The 20889-nt window shown below is 40.2% G+C and overlaps 1 protein-coding gene across 1 annotated transcript; it reads right to left on the bottom strand.

The window, feature by feature from the left end:
- Nucleotides 1-6848: 6848 nt before the first annotated feature.
- On the bottom strand, nucleotides 6849-20237 carry pdcl2 (phosducin like 2). Its single transcript, XM_003221561.3, has 6 exons — nucleotides 20084-20237; nucleotides 17552-17672; nucleotides 15697-15787; nucleotides 12889-13032; nucleotides 8130-8338; nucleotides 6849-7111 (listed from the first exon to the last, which is right to left on the bottom strand). The coding sequence occupies exons 1-6, from the start codon at nucleotides 20087-20089 to the stop codon at nucleotides 6990-6992; spliced, it is 693 nt and encodes a 230-aa protein (XP_003221609.1). The 5' UTR covers nucleotides 20090-20237; the 3' UTR covers nucleotides 6849-6989.
- Between the last annotated feature and the right edge of the window lie 652 nt (nucleotides 20238-20889).

The raw sequence follows: 20889 nt of genomic DNA, 5'->3' as shown, positions 1-20889 counted from the left end.
GTATTTTATTTTGAATGACACTCCCATGATTTCCCACAAAACAGATGTCACTGCTCTAGAACAATGGGTTTTTAAAAAATATATTCATTCATTCATGTGAAGAACCAGCAGAGCCTGAGAAATGAAGCATGCATTATGCAACATGTTCAAATATTAGGCCTTGTTTCGAAATGTATGGTTGCTAACATTTTATTCCTTGTAGAACTTTTAAGCCTGGCCACACACATAGCTTAAGAGTTCTTTAAACCTGGGTATGCCTAGTACTTTATTTGCTTAACCAACTTCACATAGAATTTATTGAACTGTATAAACATGTATAAAATGAATGTGCTATTCAGTTGGAAATCTTTGTCTTTAAATATTTGCAAAAAATATTGTGAAATACAGTGAAGGTGAGTCCTCAGTTGGTATTGGTCTGCAAATCCCATCCAACATAATAATTTGACCAGCATTCAGGAATGATAGGAGATGTAGTGCAACAACATTAGGAGTCCACCCTTTCCTCACCTATGGCATGAAGCATAAATGGAAAGCATGCTATATTCCAGATACTTTCCACCATCTCTTTCCATCCACTATTCTGGTCAGTGCTCATGGTGGTCCACCTCTAGACTGAAATGAAAAAAAACTACTAATGTTGTGTTTTATCAGAAGGTTAAAAATCAGAGTGCAGCTGGGAAATTCCAATTGATTTCAAAAGGAATTCGGCTGATGTCGTTATGACAATGAATTCAGTCTTTATAATTGAATATGCAGGGTGTCCCTAACGTCTCCATACATGGGAAAAATTAACAAATTATTATATATTTATATATTGTATTTATATATTTATATGGAGCCGCGGGTTAAACCACAGAGCTGCTGAACTTGCTGACCGAAAGGTCGCTGGTTCGAATTCGGGAAGCGGCGTGAGCGCTCGTTGTTAGCCCTAGCTTATGCCAACCTAGCAGTTTGAAAACATGTAAATGTGAGTAGATCTATAGGTACTGCTCCAGCAGGAATGACGTTCCATATAGTCATGCCAGCCACGTGACCTTGGAGATGTCTACGGACAACACTGGCTCTTCGGCATAGAAATGGAAATGAGCACCAACTCTCAGAGTCGGACACGATTGACTTTATGTCGGGAAAACCTTTACCTATATTCTTGTACACTTTCAGATATACAACATGCAGGTAATACGTTGTAGATATTTGAAGTGAGTATTTTGTAAGTAAAGACATATTTAGCTGCAATTTTCCCTATAGATGGAGAATTGGGACATCCTATAGAGTAGTAATTCTCTCACAGTTTGTGAGCTGTGGGAGTAACTGAGATATATATATTGCAGTGGTGCAATGGATTAAACCCTTGTGCCGGCTGAACTGCTGATCTGAAGGTTGCCGGTTCGAATCCACGGGATGGGGCGAGCTCCTGTCTGTCAGCTCTAGCTTTCAGGGACATGAGAGAAGCCTCCCATCCAACACATCTGGGCATCCCCTGGGCAACGTCTCTGTAGACGGCCAATTCTCTCACACCAGAAACGACATGCAGTATGTTCTCAAGTTGCTTCTGACACAATAAAAAAGCTATTACATTGTATATCTATTACAGATCAAAACACGGATAGATGCTTGCATTCCTCCCTAGGTGGCAAAGGTGTCTATATATATATTTTTTTTTTGCTGATATATAGGAAGTGACATCAATCCATATGATGGTCATCAATCCTTCATCTCATCCATGTTGTGACTGTTGGACATAAGAAAAATCCCTGAAATAACATCGTACCCTAGAAACCCATGGTCTCATCACTCAGTTTCAACTGAGGATGTAACTGAGGATGGGATGCCAAGAAACAATATTAACTGGTATATCCTCAGAGCTTAAACCAGTTGGTCTACACATCCCAGGCAGAATGTGTGGAGGATTGTGGGAGTTGAAGTCATAATAACACTATGTAACAAAATTTGAAAACAATGTGTTCTTGGTTTGAAAATGTTATTTCTGTGAGGTACTTTGAAAGTAGTTGTTATGTTCCATAAACTTTGTTTTTGTGGCTGCCACAGACTAGGTTGAATTGGTTGAGACTCGATGAGATATTCATTGAAAAACTATCACTGCAGGATGTCTCACAAAAACAAAGTTTCTGCAGTTTAATAAACTTTTCCCATGTTTTTAGGATAGACCCGATTAGGAAATGACATTTATAACCCAGGAACAAAATTCGTGTTACATAGTGTAATTTTTCTAATATCTAGATATTCTGAAGTGCCTGCTGGAATGCCTACCTATTGTCCTAGGATATGTAGTATCATTTTTATTTCAAGAGGAAAGAAGTATTAAATAACAGTACTGATGTGAAACAATGGTACGGTTAAGATGGCATTCTGCAGTAGCACAAAGCCTAGATATGTGTGATACAACTGCATAAAAGAAAAATTGCTTTAGTTCTCCAGATGCTTTGGCTATCTTTTCTCTTTAGTCCTCTCCAGCATGACCAATGGTAAAGGCTTACACTATGTAACACAGTTTTTGTTCCTGGGTTATAAGTGTAATTCCTAATTGGTTATATCCTAAAAACATGAGGAAAATTGATTAAAACTGCAAAAATTTTGTTTTTGCGGGACATCCTGCAGCATATTTTGCTATAGTTTTTCAATGAATATTTCATCAAATCTCAACCAATTCAACATAGTTTTTGGCAGTCACAACAAAAAAGTTTCTGAAGAAGAAGAACTACTTTCAAAGTACAGTAGAATCTCGCTTATCCAGTCTTCGCTTATCCAACGTTCTGTATTATCCAGCGCAATCTGCCTTTTAGTAGTCAGTGTTTTGTAGTCAATGCTTTCAATACATTGCAATGTTTTTGTGCTAATTCGTAAATACAGTAATTACTACATAACGTTACTATGTATTGAACTGCTTCTTCTGTTAATTTGTTGTAAAACATGTTTTGGTGCTTAATTTGTAAAATTATAACGTAATTTGATGTTTAATAGGCATTTCCTGAATCCCGCATTATTATCCAACATTTTCACTTATCCAACATTCTGCTGGCCCATTTATGTTAGATAAGTGAGACTCTACTGTACCACACAATTAAACGGGAAACAACACTTTCAAACCAGGAACAGAAAACTTTTCAAATTTTGTTACATGGTGTTATAGAAGTTGCAGCTCAAAACATCTGGTCTGTTGAGAATTCTCTATGCCTGTTGCAGGATCTGTGCTTCTCAAACCATTCATCTGATGTCTTTTCAAGTCTTTAAGGCATGTTCAGTGCAAAGGACCTTTACTACCATATTGATCTCAGGGTGTTTTACACCAGTGCTGGGAAATAATTGCTTTCAGGGCTGGCGTTTTGTTGGTATCATGGAAGAAATAGCAAAGGATCACTGGATTTGGTCATGTGCATATGTGTAGTCCACATGCCACAGGGTAAACATTTATGAATCTCTACTAAAAGCATCACGATCCCCTTGTGCAGAACGCATTCACCCATATTCTCACACACAGTCATTTAATTCTTAGAATGAGCTTACTGCTGAGTCAAAGCTTCAAGCTGCTAATTATGTGCTGCTTCTGTGAGAGGCAACTGAAAGGGAACTCTTCATATTGATTTCATTCGTCATCCACAATAGGAAATCAGTTTATTGAAAGGCAAATTAGAAGCGGATACATGTAAGTTCTCATATCTGGGAAATTATATGACAGGTATTATTATTAACGCAAAGGGGGGGGGGGAAATCTTGCGAAAGCATTCATTAAACAGGAAATATATTTGCAATAAATTCAAACTTCCAAAGAGACCATTCAAGAAGCAAAAACTGCTCCTTCCTCTTGTATTGGATGGAGAAACTGTACAAGGGATCCAACTATTCACTTGCTTTGAAAAGATCTCTTTCAGTCTGCTGGAAATGAGAACACTAGTTCAAGTCCACTGTTTGCATAAAGATATCCTGAAATCTCTGCAAAGTCATCCCTTAGACCAGGGGCAGGGAAGCATTGTCTTTCCAAGTGTTGGGAACTACAATTTCCACAAGCCGTTGCCACTGATCATTCAGGCTTTGGAAGACCGAGCTTCAAAACAAATGGAGATCCAAAGGGTTTGCACCAATAACCAAATGCAAAGCAATATTAGGGGGAAAGTAATGACGTTCCATGCAGTCATGCCTGCCATATGACCTTGGAGACGTCTACGGACAACGCTGGCTCTTCGGCTTAGAAATGGAGATGAGCACCAACCCTCAGAGGCGGACACGACTAGGCTTAATGTCAGGGGAAAACCTTTACCTTTACCTCTGCGGACTATACAAATGATCTGAGAGTTTTCCAAGTGCATTGGGTGCTCAGTAGACATATGGAGTAATAAAAGAGATCTTTTAAAGACACTTTAGTCTATTAATTATATCAGTTTATTGCTACCCTTCATTTCATATATATTCTTGGTATTAAATGCTAAACAAATTGCATAAAGGAAAGCCTGTTGCAAGTGTTACTGTTTAAAATTCCACAGGTTTCTTTGCTGGTTTGATTGCAATCAAATAAAATGGCTATTCCTTTGGAATTTAAGATTTCCTTTAAGACCAAGCCAGTGGGAGTTGTATAGCATAACCAAATCAATGATTAAATAAATAATGGAAATCTCTAGAATTAGCAAGATCCCCGTGAAGAGCTCTTCTTTGGTCATTATTGGTTCACTTACCACTAAATCCAAGAGAAGACGGATTTAATCAATAGCAGTTGTTAGATCAAAACCTATGTGACTCTCACTGATCCACTGGGACTGGTCTAGTTGTGAATAATAATTGGATTTAGCCTTTAGATTTTAGAGGGGAGGAGTAGTCATAAAATGTTTACAATTGAAATAATATTTAATCAAAAATTTATTCCAGCTTTTTCATACTTCACTAGTTGCTCATAAATTCAGAATTAGCCATCTGAGGACTTGCAAGCCAAGTGTGAAGAATTGACAAGATTAATTGAAGTTTAGTGTCCATTAATTTTTCTGAAGCTTTTTATGGCATTTATGAGTACCACAGAAAATTGAACAGTCTTTTTCCACAATATCACCTATTTATAGAACAGGTTTCTGGCCATGTCAAAAAATTATTTCTCCTATCAGGTAAGCCAGATTCTCTGCATCAGTCCATGAAGTTGGTTTAAATGTACTGAATGCACTTGAAATCTAACGTAATGTAGAAAAAAGCCTTACAAAGGTGATCAGAAAAGGTGATGCATAATCAAACAATGATTTTAAAAGCTAAAATACATTACTTTTTATGTTGAGTACTTATTAATGCATTTAGTCTATCTTTGGTGTATGATTTATGCTATGTTCTTCCTTCAGTGTACAAATGCTTTACTACCTTTCTTCACTTCTGCTTGTGAAACATTGAAATTACTAGTCTCTGAATCATTATTGTCAATATTGGACTCTCTTTTTTTAGGTCTCTGTCTTTAAAAAAAAAGAACATTGATCAGTTATTTGAGAGTTGGAGACCACTAGAATTAGCCTTCCTGGCAAAGATTGGAAAAAATTACCTTGGTTGATCTACCAATTTCGGAATCCAGTAGCCATTAGCACTGGGGGATTCTGGGAGTTTCCATTCCCTAAAATAAACCTTTTCAAGGTCTGCTTCTTAGGAACATCTCTGTGAACGAATGAGGCTGCAAATGTGAACACATATACTATGATGGAAGATCCCTAGAAAAATGCTAAACTGATGTCTAAGGGCCCATCCAGACAGGCCTTAATACAGAGACTTGTCTCGGTTTTACCGGAGTCATCCAAATGACACCTCTGGTAAAACTGAATTGATCTGGAACAAAGCAGAGTTTCCCTGCTCTGTTCCAAATTAATTAAACACCTGGTAAGATCCAGATGTTACATAAGATCCGGGTCTTACTAGGTGCGGGCTCTGTGTGGATCGGGCCCAATCCACATAGCCATCTCGGTTTTTCGGGCTCCAGGAGCCCAAAAAACCTCTACCCAAACCCCAAAATAAACTCTTAAAATTTTTTAAGTCTACCTGGCCGCCATTATCAACCTCCTGACACCCTCCTGGTATGAGGAAATGACATGCCAGGAAGGGGGGGGGGTGAGAGATTTTCCTCCCCCCCCCCAAGTCTCCTGGTGTGTCTTTTTCCTCTCCTTGTGCCAGGAGGTTGAGATGAGGAAGATAAAGGTAGCTGGGTTTTTAAACCCGCTTTGGTGCACACTGAAGTCCTGTGTAGAAGTGCCCAGAGTAGATACGAATATCTCGGTAGTATGTACATTGACATCCTAGCAGGGCTGGCCTGAGAAAATTTTAAATATTAAGCGGGGGGGCTGCGGGAGGCGTGGCCATGCGCCGCGGGAGGTGGGGCATGGCCAGACCTGGCCCCGCCTCCCGTGCCCTGGCCCCGCCTCCCGCGCTGCTCACCCTGACCCCGCTTCTCGCTTCTCCCGCCTTTCCCAGCTGGCCCCGTCTTCCAGCCGGCCAGGAAGTGGCGGGAGTCTCTCCAGGCCGCGGCGATCGTGGCCTGGAGGGACCCCTGCTGCAGCCTGGCCAGCTGGGAAAGGCCAGCCAGGCGAGGGCCAGCGGTGTGGGTTGGCCCCGCCTCCCGCGCTGCTCGCCTTGACCCCGCCTCTCACGCAGCGTGAGATGCGGGCCAGGGTGCGTGGCCGGGAGGCAGGGCCCCGCCCAGACGGGGCCCCGCCTCCCGCCCCGCACGCCCTGGCCCAGCTGGCCTTTTCGGCGCCCCCAGGGACCATGCACCCAAAGCGGGCGCTTCAATGGCCTCCGCGTTGGGCCAGCCCTGCATCCTAGCAGGAGTTTTACATATATATTGAGAGGCACTGAAAGCACCAAGCTGATGCAGGTAATATTTACAAGCAGTTCTTTATTTGTTTAGCAAAGTGGGTTAAATATTATTTGACCCAATGTAAATGTAGAGATGTCAGCTCTTTCTTTCAAATGCTTTCTGCACATAAGCAGCATCTTTCTCTTTGCAAACTCATTGTCTAGTTAGAATTTATAGAAGCCTTTTTGAGTAAGGAAGTCAACATATCAACAACATCCTTCTTGGGGTTTTCTTCTAAATCTGTTTTCACAGCACCGAGCTCTGCCAACTTCCATTCAAGTTCTGCAGCAAAGAAAGGGTGTTCAGATAAATGGGATACATTGTTTATTTAATACTTATTCCACTTTTTAAATTTACAGAACCAAAATGTGAGTAGATGCATACAAGGGCTACAGAATACCAAGCTGATATATCCAAATCACATTAGAATTTGTTGTATAACATGATGTTTTGGTGCTTAATTTGTAAATTCATAACCTAATTTGATGTTTAATAGGATTTTCCTTAATACTTCCTTATTGTCCAAGATATTTGCTTATCCAAGGTTCTGCTGGCCCGTTTAGCTTGAATAAGTGAGACTCTACTGTAGTTGGCTCTTGTAGTTTTTTAAAAAAAATGTTTATACAAACATTGAAAATTCCCCAAAAAAATCAATGGATAAGCGAAACGTTCTGAAATTTGGTGGGATATCAGTAGTAAATGTGTTCTACCGCTGCAGCAAGTTTCACTCCAATAGCTCTAAAAATGTGGGAGAAAGGAGCCCCTGAAGTTTCCCTGATTATAGTAATTATGCGCAATTACTATAACGAAATAGTAATGAAATTTCATTACTCTGGTTATAGTAACATATTTTTCACTAAGGATATTTTAGAAACACTTTAGAAACAAAAATGCCAGCACCCCCTTTTGAACCATTTTTAATGGATCACACATCCCTATTAAGTGGCCCTACAGATATTGTTGGGCTTCAACTCGCACCATTCTTCACCACTGGTTATATTATCCAACAATATTTGAAGGGTGATGTGCGTCTCATGCCCTCTCTAATTCCAAGAGTTGCTGGTTGCCCTTGATTTGAGTCCCATGTTACATGAGTCACAGCAGGATTCAGAGCAGGCACAAGGCAATTACAAGGGAAGAGATGGCATGTACAGAAACCCTGGAAAGGAAAATTACAAAAGAAGAACAAGTGGACAGAAAATTGGAAGTTAATCTACCCAAAAGAAAGCCAAAGTCCATGTGGTTTTGAAACCATCAGACATTTTTTGTCTGCAGTTCACTAAAACATTTTTAACATTACCTTCAGCTGTAATATGCATTCCTCCACATTGTGCGATTCCAATCAACTTGCCCTTTATTTCTCCATTTTTATATACAAATAATGTAGGTAAACAGCTGTCATGATAATTTTCAATACAGCTGTTAGCAATGGATTTCAGAAATTTGGTTTCAGGAAATTTTGTGGCCAGTATGCTGAGGTGTTTATTGATCAATAAACACATGGGAATGCTAAAAATAAAAATGTACAAAAGAGAAACTGTGTTTGATGATTAAACAGTAACAAATAGAACATTTAATATTCTAATAGAGATTAGCCATAAATTCAAACATGCAGTCTTAACATCAGAAGTACCTCAGATGAACATCAATTTAATAGTTGGGCCTTACTGCAATTGTTTCCTTGTTAAATTCAGCTAATATCAGACAAAGAGAAGGGAAATTTTACTTTCTTAGACTATAGCACCCAGATGACCATGATGGCTGGGAGGGAGGGGGCAGTTTGGGGAGTTGTAGTCCAAATAATATGATGCAGAAATGTCAAAGAAGGAACAGAAAAAATGACTAAAATTGGGATAGAATCACAAATTTGAAACCATTACCAGAGTTGAACAGAAATAATATTTTCTTCGCATATGACACACTGAGTCATCTCTTGGTATCCACAGTTTTAATAATCCATAGCTTGATTTTTTTAAAAAAAAAATACTGCCTTTTTATATAAAACGTTACCATTTTTTCTACATCATTGTATATAAAGGGTTCTGTACATCCATGGAATGAAATCCCAGAAAAATACTAAGGATCCACTGTGAACGTGTTTGTGTGTGTATGTCAGAGAGAGAGAGAGAGAGAGAGAGAGAGAGAGAGAGAGAGAGAGAATATTTACACATGCATGTAATGCACACATATGCTGAATTACACAACTACAACTAAACTAAAGCTTTTTCCTCAAAGGATTCCTTTAGGAAGCTCAGACCACATTTCCATCATTTGGTCTCCTTGTTTCGGTTTCCTCAAGAATCATGCGTTCAGAGCCTGGTGCGTCAAGCTTTCCAGATAAGACTCAGATAGGTTGAAGGCAAAACCAGAGGCTTTATTCTCAATGTCCAAAATGGATGTCAGTGCAGACAGCAGTCTAAAGAACTGACATACCTCAATGCAAACATACAGATATATTTATAGCACTTTGACAGCAATGTATAATAAATAAATAAATAAATAAATAAATCTTTATTTATATACCGTCCTATCTCCTCGAGGGACTCAGGACAGTTTTCAGTATAACAGGAAACATATAACACATTAAAACCATACAACAATTAAAACATAATACCATCTATATATATAAAAGAGTGATGGAATTCGAGCACCGAGCAAAACAACAAAACTAAACACCCTCCAAACTCCAAATTTGACAACAGAATCCATTATCGACGCCTCCAGGTTGAAACAACAAAACATCGGGTCAGAACCTCCACATGATCCACTCACCCCACACTCCTCCAAAACAAGGGCGGGAGAGGGAATGCCCAGCTTGGCCTTTCCCCTCTCTCTGTTACCCCTCCTCCCATGACGTCACTCCCCGCCGGCCGACAACGGCTGTTCCCCGCGCGCGCCCTGTTCGCCACAGCTTCTCCTTCTGGCTGCCTCCTTCCCCTCACTCGCCGCCATCATCAGGATCTCTTACCAGAGCACCCTCCTCAGCTTCTTCCCCAAGTCAGGGAAAACGCCAGCCAACCACACCGACGACGAGGAAGTCACAGGTACCTCCTCCAGGTCAAATTGAATACCATTGAATAGCCTTGCAGCTTCAAAGCCTGGCTGCTTCATACTTAGGGGACTCCATTGTCGGCCAACTTGAATACCATTGAATAGCCTTGCAGCATCAAAGCCTGGCTGCTTCATACCTAGGGGACTCCATTGTCGGCCAACTTGAATACCATTGAATAGCCTTGCAGCATCAAAGCCTGGCTGCTTCATACCTAGGGGACTCCATTGTCGATCAGCTTCAATACCATTGAATAGCCTTGCAGCATCAAAGGCTGGCTGCTTCATACCTAGGGGACTCCATTGTCAGCCAACTTGAATACCATTGAATAGCCTTGCAGCATCAAAGCCTGGCTGCTTCATACCTACGGGGAATCCTCTTTATGCCACCTTCCACGCCACGAAGAAAACCCCACTAAGGACTATGCCACAGCAACGCGTGGCCGGGTACAGCTAGTATAAATATATAGGACATAATGTATAGCACTTTGACTGCAATTTATAGCACTTTGAAACAAAGGACTTCTGTTGCCCTGAATGTCAAATGGTCTAGATCGTGGCAGGTAAGGATCTGCAGCTAGTTGGCTGGGATCCGCTGTATGTCATTGGTACCAATTGGCCTCCAGATTTGAAAGGAAATTTAATAAACAATCATTGGTATATTTGAAGGGTTGTGTCTATTTATTGATTCATCCATGAGAGGGGCGAGATCGGAAAGCAATGTGGTGGGGCAAGCAATGGGCCTTAAATGTGTTGTCGAAGGCTTTCATGGCCAGGATCACAGGGTTGTTGTATGTTTTCTGTGCTGTATGGCCATGTTCCAGAAGTATTCTCTCCTGACGTTTCGCCCACATCTATGGCAGGCATCCTCAGATGTTGTGAGGTATGCCTGCCACCTCTGAAGATGCCTGCCATAGATGTGGGTGAAATGTCAGGAGATAATACTTCTGGAACATGGCCATACAGCCCGGAAAACATACAACAACCCAATGGGTCTTAATATTCCAGCTCTGGTTAATACAATGGGTCTCAGTCCAGAAGAACAAAGGGGTGCTTAGGATGCTTATCTTATCAATGGAAGCCCTGGGAAGTAGTCCAGTTTAGTGAGAAGAACAAGGAAGTGTTCCCAGGAATAAATTAGATCATATCTGGGACGAACAAAAAAAAGACTGCTAGGGTCTTGTGCAAGTCCATAGTTGTCATCCCCCCTCCTACTGGGTCTCCTAGTGTATTGTGAAAGGATTATGGTAACCGGCGGATCATTTCCTGGGGTCCAAGGTGTGGTGAGGCAACATTCCAAGAAAATTCATGCGAGGTTATTACAGGGCACAATGAAAAGAGCAATGCAGCTTGCTGTATGTGCCAATGGATGCGCGTTTGATGATTTTGGCATCTAATTTTCGATAACATCATATTACATTCCTATCTATATATATAAAATGATAAAGTTGTTTGCGCAGTGACTATAACAACAAAACTAAACATCCCAGAAATACGAAATTTGGCAACACAATGAAAAAGGCTTGCCTCCAGGTTACAACAACACAACCACACCACAAAACCACAATCCAGACCCACAAAACTCACAACAACGCATCATGCGATAACAACACAACTAAACGTCCCAGAAATACAAAACTTGGCAACACAATGCAAAAGCCTTGTCTCCCAGTTGTAACAACACAGCCACACCACAAAATCACACAGGACCCACAAAACTCACAACAACACATCGTGACTATAACAACACAACTAAACGCCCCAGAAATACGAAACTTGGCAACACAACGCAAAAGCCTTCCCTCCAGGTTGTAACAACACAACCACACCACAAAACCACAATCCGGACCCATAAAACTCACAACAACGCATCGTGACTATAACAACACAACTAAATGCCCCAGAAATACGAAACGTGGCACACAACTAAACGCCCCAGAAATATAAAACTTGACAACACAACGCAAAAACCTTCCCTCCCGGTTGTAACAACCACACCACAAAACCACAATCCGGACCCACAAAACTCACAACAACGCATTGTGACTATAACAAATACAAAATTTGACAACACAACTCATCCACCTCCCAAATCCCTACATTCACACTTGGCCTCCAAAAAACAATTACAATAATAACAATGACAACAACAACAACAATAAGAATCAACACCATCACAGGCAAGAAACAGCCAGGCACTGAGGCTGAGAGGCCAGTCAGTGCTAAACTGGGCCTCCAAAAAACAATACAGTAGCATCTAACTTATCCAACCTTCATGACCACAACAACAACAATAATAATAAACACCTACACAGGCAAAACAAAAAAAAGACTATTGTAGCACAATGAAAATATAAACCGCACTCAGCAGAATCAGACATTACAACTAACAACAAACCAAAGACAACAGGGATCTCAAGCAATTATCAATCAACACAAAAATAGAAGAAGGTAACAGACTTCAAATACTACGACTAATGTGAGTATAAAGAAGGTGGAGGTCACAGCATCAATACAACCTAATGTAGACTGACCAACACCACCAGACTAAGCCACAGCAACGCGTGGCCGGGCACAGCTAGTACTTAATATATTTTACTCCATGAGTGCTTCTGAAAGAGTGGATTGATATCCATGAGAGGTCTTGCTAAAATAAATCAATTTGTCTTGGAGTGCAACTTGATTTCATCTTCCCCTCAGTACAATGTTTTTAATGCTAAAATGGACTAACATAGCCATCTCTTTGGAAACCAGATGGACACATGTCCCTTGATGCATAGCTGGGATCCTACAGACAGTGGCTACCATAATATGAGGTGGATCAATGACAATCCATCTCATCTATGTAAGATAGCATCACACTCTCTTCTTCTGGGACTGCTGATAGCAATGTTCGGACTCAACTCTGCCTTTGCAATTCAACACCCATCACAGGATGCATCCCTTGCTATATTTTAAAGGGTAACCCACATGGGTAAGCATGCGTATGTTCAAACTATCCTTTTTATTACCTTGATCTGTACAGGTGGATGACAACCCATACATCTTTTCCTGCATTTGAAACTTCTTTCACATATTGCTCACCAGCAATTTCTACAAGTTCTCCATATCTTTGCTGCTTCCATAAAGATTTTAATTCTTCTAAACGTTGTTTCCTGATTCAAAGAAAAACCTGGTCACCTTTCCTGTTATAATCATTAAGAAATTTGGCAGAAAAAACAGACAACGTACAAATGATCAATAATATTTACACCACTCTAATTGTTCAAGGATTAGGAAAAAAGAAAGATGTGAGATATAAGCAAAGCTCAAAATTTCCCTGGAAGATTTTGGAAGCTTTTTCCAAAAAGTAACTTCTCTAAGCTCTCGCTGTTAGTTCAAAGGTGTAGTTGTGTGTATAGGCAGTCCTTTCACCACCTCAGATAATTGCTGGTAGTTTGTAATCTCTCCTCTACCTATAATACTATTGATATAATTACATTTCTCCTATTCCAAACATTATGATTATAAATCTATTTATTTCTACATTTTAACACTAGGTTAACAGTCCAATTCCACACACATGGCCCTGTTAATCAATTTAACTACTCTAAATTCTCAAGTATCGGCCTAGAAATTATAGTAAAAAAATCAATGTAAAAAAACTGGGTCGGCTTATCCACGGGTCACTGTGAGTACTGTACCTTAACTCTCATATACAGTAGAGTCTCACTTATCCAACATAAACGGGCCGGCAGAACGTTGGATAAGCGAATATGTTGGATAATAAGGAGGGGTTAAGGAAAAGCCTATTAAACATCAAATTAGGTTATGATTTTACAAATTAAGCACCAAAACATCATGTTATACAACACATTTGACAGAAAAAGTATTTCAATATTCAATAATGCTATGTAGTAATTACTGTATTTACGAATTTAGCACCAAAATATCACGATGTATTGAAAACATTGATTACAAAAATGCGTTGGATAATCCAGAACGTTGGATAAGCGAATGTTGGATAAGTGAGACTCTACTGTATATTTTAAAATTGTATCCCCTTCTCTGAGTGGTAAAAATGAAAGCTTAGTCAATCTCAGGAGAATCTCAAATAAGCACTGAACTGCTTTACTAGTCTATTATTTTTCCTCAGAAATATTGGAATGTCAACAGATTTAAGCAACTGAACAACTTAAATTGCTATTCTACACACATATATTTGTTGAACTCTCTGGGACTTATTTCTTGATAGATGTGCAGGGGATTTTCTGTAAAAATCTTAATACAGGTTTCTTTAACACAGAACCTGTACCAAATTTGTTGTTTCTATGATACTTACTTTCTGGTTTAGGCAATCCCTCATTGTTCGAGTATGATGGCCTTCCAAGTGTAGTGTCTTGGCGATGAATATGTATGTTGGTAACTGTAGAGCCCTATTCTTGACCTGCATGTTCTTCCACAGTGAGGGCATTGGTTTCCAGGTCAGGGCTGGCTTGACATGCCTTCCTCTTGGCACATTTCTCCCTTTCGTCCTCTATTCGTGCCTCTTCAAATTTCACAGCACTGCTGGTCACAGCTGACCTCCAGTTAGAGCACTCAAGGGCCAGGGCTTCCTAGTTCTCGGTGTCTATGCCACAGTTGTTACAGTTAGCTTCAAGCCCATCTTTAAATATCTTTTCCTGTCCACCTATATTCCGTTTTCTGTTTTTGAGTTGGGAGTATATTAACTGCTTTGGGAGACAGTAATCAGGCACTTGGACAACATGGCCAGTCCAGTGGAATTGTTGGCGTAGGAGCCTTTCTTCAATGCTAGTGGTCTTTGCTTCTTCCAGCACGCTGACATTTGTCCACTTGTCTTTCCAAGAGATTTGCAGGATTTTTCAGAGGCAACACTGATGGAATCGTTTCAGGAGTTGAGTGTAATGTCTGTAGACCGTCCACGATTCACGGGTGTATAACAGGGTTGGGAGGACAATACCTTTATAAACAAGCACCTTGGTATCCCTACAGATGTCCCAATCCTCAAACACTCTCTGCTTCACTCGGAAAAATTCTGGACTCACAGAGCTCAGGTGATGTTGTATTTCAATTTCAATGGTGACTTTTGTGGAGAGGGGGCCGCCAAGGTAGCGGAAATTGTCAGTATTTTCTAATGTTACACCATGAAGCTATATTTCTGGCACTGCAGAGGGATTGGCTAGTGAGTGCTGGAAGAACACTTTGGTTTTCTTGATGTTCAATGAGAGGCTGGGCTTCTCGTATGCTTCTGCAAAGGTGTTTAGAGTGGCTTGTAGATCTTCTTCTAAATGCGCACAGACTACATTATCATTGGCATATTGTAGTTCTGTAACAGATGTTATTGTGACCTTGGTTTTTGATTTCTGCTGAGGTTAAATAGCTTGCCATCTGTCTGATAGATGATTTCCACTCCGGTGGGAAGCTTCCCGTCAACAAGATGAAGTATCACAGTGATGAAGATGGAAAATGAGGTTGGGGCAATAACACATCTCTGTTTGATACCTGATTCCACCTTAAATGGGTCACTTTAGGAGCCATTGCTGTCCCAAAGTTTCTATGATAACAACAGTGTGGAATGCATTAAACACACACACAAATGAAAACACTAGGTGGCACCACTTACTTGCCTATGGAATACATATATGCATTAGAACTAGTTTCCCACTGACTCAAACCTGTTAAATGCTTTGCTTAGTAGCAAGGAAATAAAATATGAATAACAATCATCTATTCATTCTACATTTAATATCCATTTTGAGATCTTTGCTCTTCTCATGTTATATTGCCTTTAAATACACTCACCATAAACTCAAGCATACCTGTACATTTCAACTGCTTTCATATCTTCTTCATTAAATTCATCTTCAGCTTCTTTGAGTTGTTTCAGATTCATTTTTTCATATGGTTTCACTGAGCAAAAAAAAATGAAATTGTGAAATCTTAGAAGCTACAAAAATGTATAACAAAGGGCTAAATAAAATGCAATTTCTGTACATTTCTGGGCAGAACCTGGAAAGTTACTTTTGAGAAGAATTACTATAATGTGAATTTTCCAGGCTGCATGGCCATGTTCCAGAAGCATTCTCTCCTGATGTTTTGCCCACATCTATGGTAGGCATACCTCACAACCTCTGAGGATGCCTGCCATAGGTGCAGGCGAAATGTCAGGAGAGAATGCTTCTGGAACATGGCCATGCAGCCCGGAAAATGCACAACAACCCAGTGATTCCGGCCATGAAAGCCTTCAACAACACAATTACTAAAATGACATGGAAGTTAAGGCCACACTTGCAACTAGTCACAATTAATATATTCACTTCAAGCATGAGAGGGAGTTTGTTCCTGTTTGTTAATTTCTGGGGTAGTTGTGTTTATATCCTGTTTCATTGGCTTTGCTTTATGGCAACAGATTTTCCATCATGAGAACACAATGTTGAACTACACTTGCCTTTGCTAGGATCTAGCAGTTTTTCTTATATCCTTATTTAGAAGAAACACAGAAAGTAATATCTAGATATTTATTTTGTTTTTTGTATGGCTTATTCACAAGCCATCTTGATGGCACTTACTGAAAGCCACGATATACATGATGTAAGCAAAAACAAACATTTAAATGAAATTAAAAACCAATTTTCCCAAAGATGTGCTTGTTGCTGAATCCTAAACAGAAACCCTATGTTTACAAAATTCCAATTAATGGCCATTAAGTGTAATAACCTTTTGCCAGATGTTTTTTACAGATGTGTTCTAATTGTGTCAGTATTAGAACTGATCCGCTAATTCAGAATTTAGAAAGTATGAGTTCTCATTTTTCTCTGATTGGAACGTTTTAAAATGTATCAGTAAAATATACTGTTTGGGTGTTTTTCTTGTGCTAAAAATTATTCACTTGTAGAAATTGGAGAAAGTTGTCTTAGGGCCATTCCATACAGCCCTATATCCCAGAATATCAAGGCAGAAAATCCCAGAATATCTGCTTTGAACTGGGTTATCTGAATCCACACTATGATATAACCCAGTTCAAAGCAGATATTATGGGATTTTCTGCCTTGATATCCTGGGTTATATGTCTGTGCGGAAGGGCCCTTAGAATCCAGCTGACTTTTCCAAAGCATTGTTTATTTTAAGATGAATACAAGGTTGTAGCTTTCCCCATCTGAATTGTCAAGTACTACATTGCCCATAAAAGCTATAGTAAAGGTAAAGGTTTTCCCCTGACATTAAGTCCAGTCGTGTCTGACTCTGGGGGTTGGTGCTCATCTCCATTTCTAAGCCAAAGAGCCAGTTTTGTCCATAGACACCTCCAAGGTCATGTGGCCGGCATGACTGCATGGAGCGCCGTTACCTTCTTGCTGGAATGGTACCTATTGATCTACTCACATTTGCATGTTTTCAAACTGCTAGGTTGGCAGAAGCTGGGGCTAACAGCAGGTGCTCACTCTGCTCCCCGGATCCTAACCTGCGACCTTTCGGTCCGCAAGTTCAACAGCTCAATGATTTAAAATGCTGCGCATAGTACAACGGCATAGTACATCAGCATTTTTATTTTTCTGAAGCCGTATGTACAGGATAGGATTGTATTACAATGCTTAGATTTGCAGACTGCTAAAATGCAGTGACCTTAATTTCAACAATTGCTTTCTTATTGACAGCAATATGCTAGCAACTCCTTACCTTCAGCTTCTTTTTGTAACTGTAAAACCATTTCTTCAATTTCATCTTTAACTTCTTCTTTTGGGGGCAAAATCCCAAAATCTCTCAAAACATCATTCCATTCTGTATCTTCATTTGGATCCTTTTAAAACAGAAGTCCATTGTATCACTAGTATACAGTATGCTGCCTTGGATCCAAACTAGTACAACCAGCATGGAGATCATACAACACAAATGTCCAGACACAGATCACTCACAAGACCCTTAGGATCACCAGGAAAAAAAATCACTTGGGATCAAGGATGGGTGAGAATTGAATTCAGTTCACTTTTGATAAAGACTTGAACTTAAAAAAATGTTTGTGGGGGAAACCAAAATTGATATATTAGACCAAACCATCGAAGGTAAGCTCGGGGCCCTGAAAACTTAACTCTGAAAATTTAATTCTGGACTACACTAACTATATAGTTGTTTGTGTTAGTACAGAATTAAGATTGCTAGTTCCACCTGATGGCCCAGGGGGACTTTTCAACTATGATTCTATGACTGTTTGTTTACTTGAAGCTAGATAGGGAATACATTAAATCAGAGCAGTCACCTGTCTTTGTCACTTCAAATAAAGTCATGTCTCTTCTTAGGAATGCTGAAATGAAATGGCACTGAGGTAAAATATGGCTCTCTATATCCGAAGCAGGGATGAGCCTTTAAAAGTGTAAGTAGGTATTTAAATCACCTATGCACTAATGTTAAAGAGGGAAAAAAAATCTTCATTTCAGCATTGTAGGAAATAATTTGAAAAGCATTTAGGTGAAACAGTGTCTGCTCTGTCAAAGGAAATGAAAGGGGACAAGACTGAACCCCACGGGATACTACATGCCAATAGCCAAGGAATTGAACAGGAATTCCCCAGCATTGCCTTCCGAGACCACTCTTTCAGGAAGAAATGGAGCCACTGAATGACAATACTTCCATGCAGCATTCCAAAAAGGCAACTCAGAAAGCTGTCATGGCTGATTGAAAGCCAGCAGAACCAGCAGGGACACATGTCCCCTGTCCAGGTCTCTGCATAGGTTATCTACCAAGGCAACGAAGCAATAGACTGAAATGAGTGTAGATAATCATCCTCATCAAGGAACCCTTGCAGTTGGAAAGCCACCTTGTGTTTTAGTATCTTGCCCAGAAGACTGGGGACAAGTCTATTGTTGTACAGAAGGGTCCAGAAAAGTTTTCTTTAGAAAATATCTTACTATAGCATCCTTGAAGCATCCTGAGACACAGCCTTGATGCAATGAAGCATTAATTATTTCCCTGACCCACTCCATCAGTTCCCTCTTGTCTGCTTAATGAGCCAGGAGGAGCAAGAGTCTAGAACAATGGTTGCCAACCTTTGGTCCTCCAGGTGTTTTAGACTTCAACTCCCAGAAATCCCAGTAAGCTTACCAGCTGTCAAGAATTGTGGGAGCTGAAGTCCAAAACACCTGGAGGACCAAAGGTTGGCAACCACTGGTCTAGAACATGTGATAGCTCTCACCTCTCCAAAGATTCTGTCCACATCCTCAGATTATACACATTGAAAAGTATCCATCAACACTAGACAAGGTGCCAAGGTCACATCCATTGGAACTGTATCAAATTTGGTGTATAAGGCCTCTTCCACACTGCTATATAATCCACATTATCAGAGAATCCACATTATCTGCTTTGAACTGGATGATATGAGTCTACACTGCCATATAATCCAGTTCAAAGCAGATAATCTGGATTTTAAATGGCAACACAGATGGGGCCTGAGTCAGAGCAAATCCAAGGATCTTATCTGCAAAATGATGGGCAAGTTCTTTGCAGTGTGCTGAATAAAGCTACTAACACCTCAATGTTGATAACATGTCCTAAATATTTTCAGGTATCTTGCATTCTTGGTCAATTAGTTTGTCAGAACTTGCCCTGCTGCTTGATCCTGGAGCATTTTATCTGCCCAATGGTCAGTGCAGATCACATGAAGAATCAACAAGTAGACTTTGATTAGCATTTTGCTTCTATCTCTATATTCCTTCAATTATGCCTTCAGCCATCTACTCTCCTCCAAGCACTACCACGTTCAGTCAACTTCTTCTCCACAACCTTTATCCTACCAGTTGGGTTAGTGTCTCCTGCTAACAGCATGTGGAGGGAGGAGAGTTGGAGGATGGTAGGAATTATCTAAGATTAGCTTCTTCCTTGCCTGTGTTGTTTGCATGGGCACTTAATTTCTGGAACAGCTACTCGATATGCCTATTCCACATAATTCATCTTTTAGTATAGGTAGTAAATTCTTAAATAAATAATAGGCAACTAAAGTAATCATAGTATTTTTGTTCTCTTGTATAAGGGATTACATGGATGGCAAGGTACTTCATGATCAAGGCACAAAGCAGAGAGAAACAGCAGTTCCTATTGAAGTGGCATCTTGACTAGCATTCATGACTGAACTTAATGTAGGAATGAATACTGCTGCCTAAAAATGCAAATGCATCCTAAATTTCTTCCATTTCAAATATATCCCGTGTTTCTGACCTGCATGTTAGCTTCCACGTGGGTGGCAAAACGACTTCCACATTACCCAGCCCTCCAGTCATCTGAAAGATGAGACCCGATCTACATACAGCTGTTCAGCCCAGTAGCCAGAACAGCCAACAAACTGTTTCAGAATGTTGCCTGTTCTGGAGAAGACATGGGAGGAGCCCATAGAACAACTACAGAATTCCAACTGCCTTATGAAAACTCCACCTTCTTTCACATATTGGAGTTGTCTCTAGAATATTCTTAGGAAAGTAAGAAGAGAGATACAGTGTTCCCTCACTTATCGCGGGGGTTACGTTCCAGAACCACCTGCGAAAAGTGAAAATCCACAAAGTAGGGATGCTATATTTGTGTTGTTTACAAACACGCGCATGTGCGCTCCCGCTGGTGCTGCCGCCTTGTGAGGCAAAAAGGAAGCTGCTTCAGCCTCCTTTTATTTCCCTTTGGCCTCTTCCTTCCTTCCTTAGGAAGGAAGGAGAAAGAGAGAGGAAGGAAGGAAATTTGTAATTTTTATGGTTTATTATATTCTGTTAGAGTTTATTGAAAATCTGCAAAAAAGCAAATCTGTGAAAAGCAAACCACGAAATAGCGAGGGAACACTGTAGCCCTAAAATAAACAAATGTTGATTGTGAGTGACTTCTGTAGGCTGACATATTCCACAGGAAGACATATCCTGGCCAATGTTTTACTAATCTCTCTTCCATGTGTATGGTGGGTGTCATCTGAAGTGATGCTGTGCTAGATTTTTCTGAAAGGAGAGATACTACAGAGCATGAACACTTGTCACCTTCTCTGATAC

This window comes from Anolis carolinensis, chromosome 5, assembly GCF_035594765.1.
Source record: "Anolis carolinensis isolate JA03-04 chromosome 5, rAnoCar3.1.pri, whole genome shotgun sequence".
NCBI lineage: Eukaryota > Metazoa > Chordata > Lepidosauria > Squamata > Dactyloidae > Anolis > Anolis carolinensis.
Note: the sequence above shows the minus strand (reverse complement) of the source record. Positions and strands in the feature narration are given on the sequence as shown.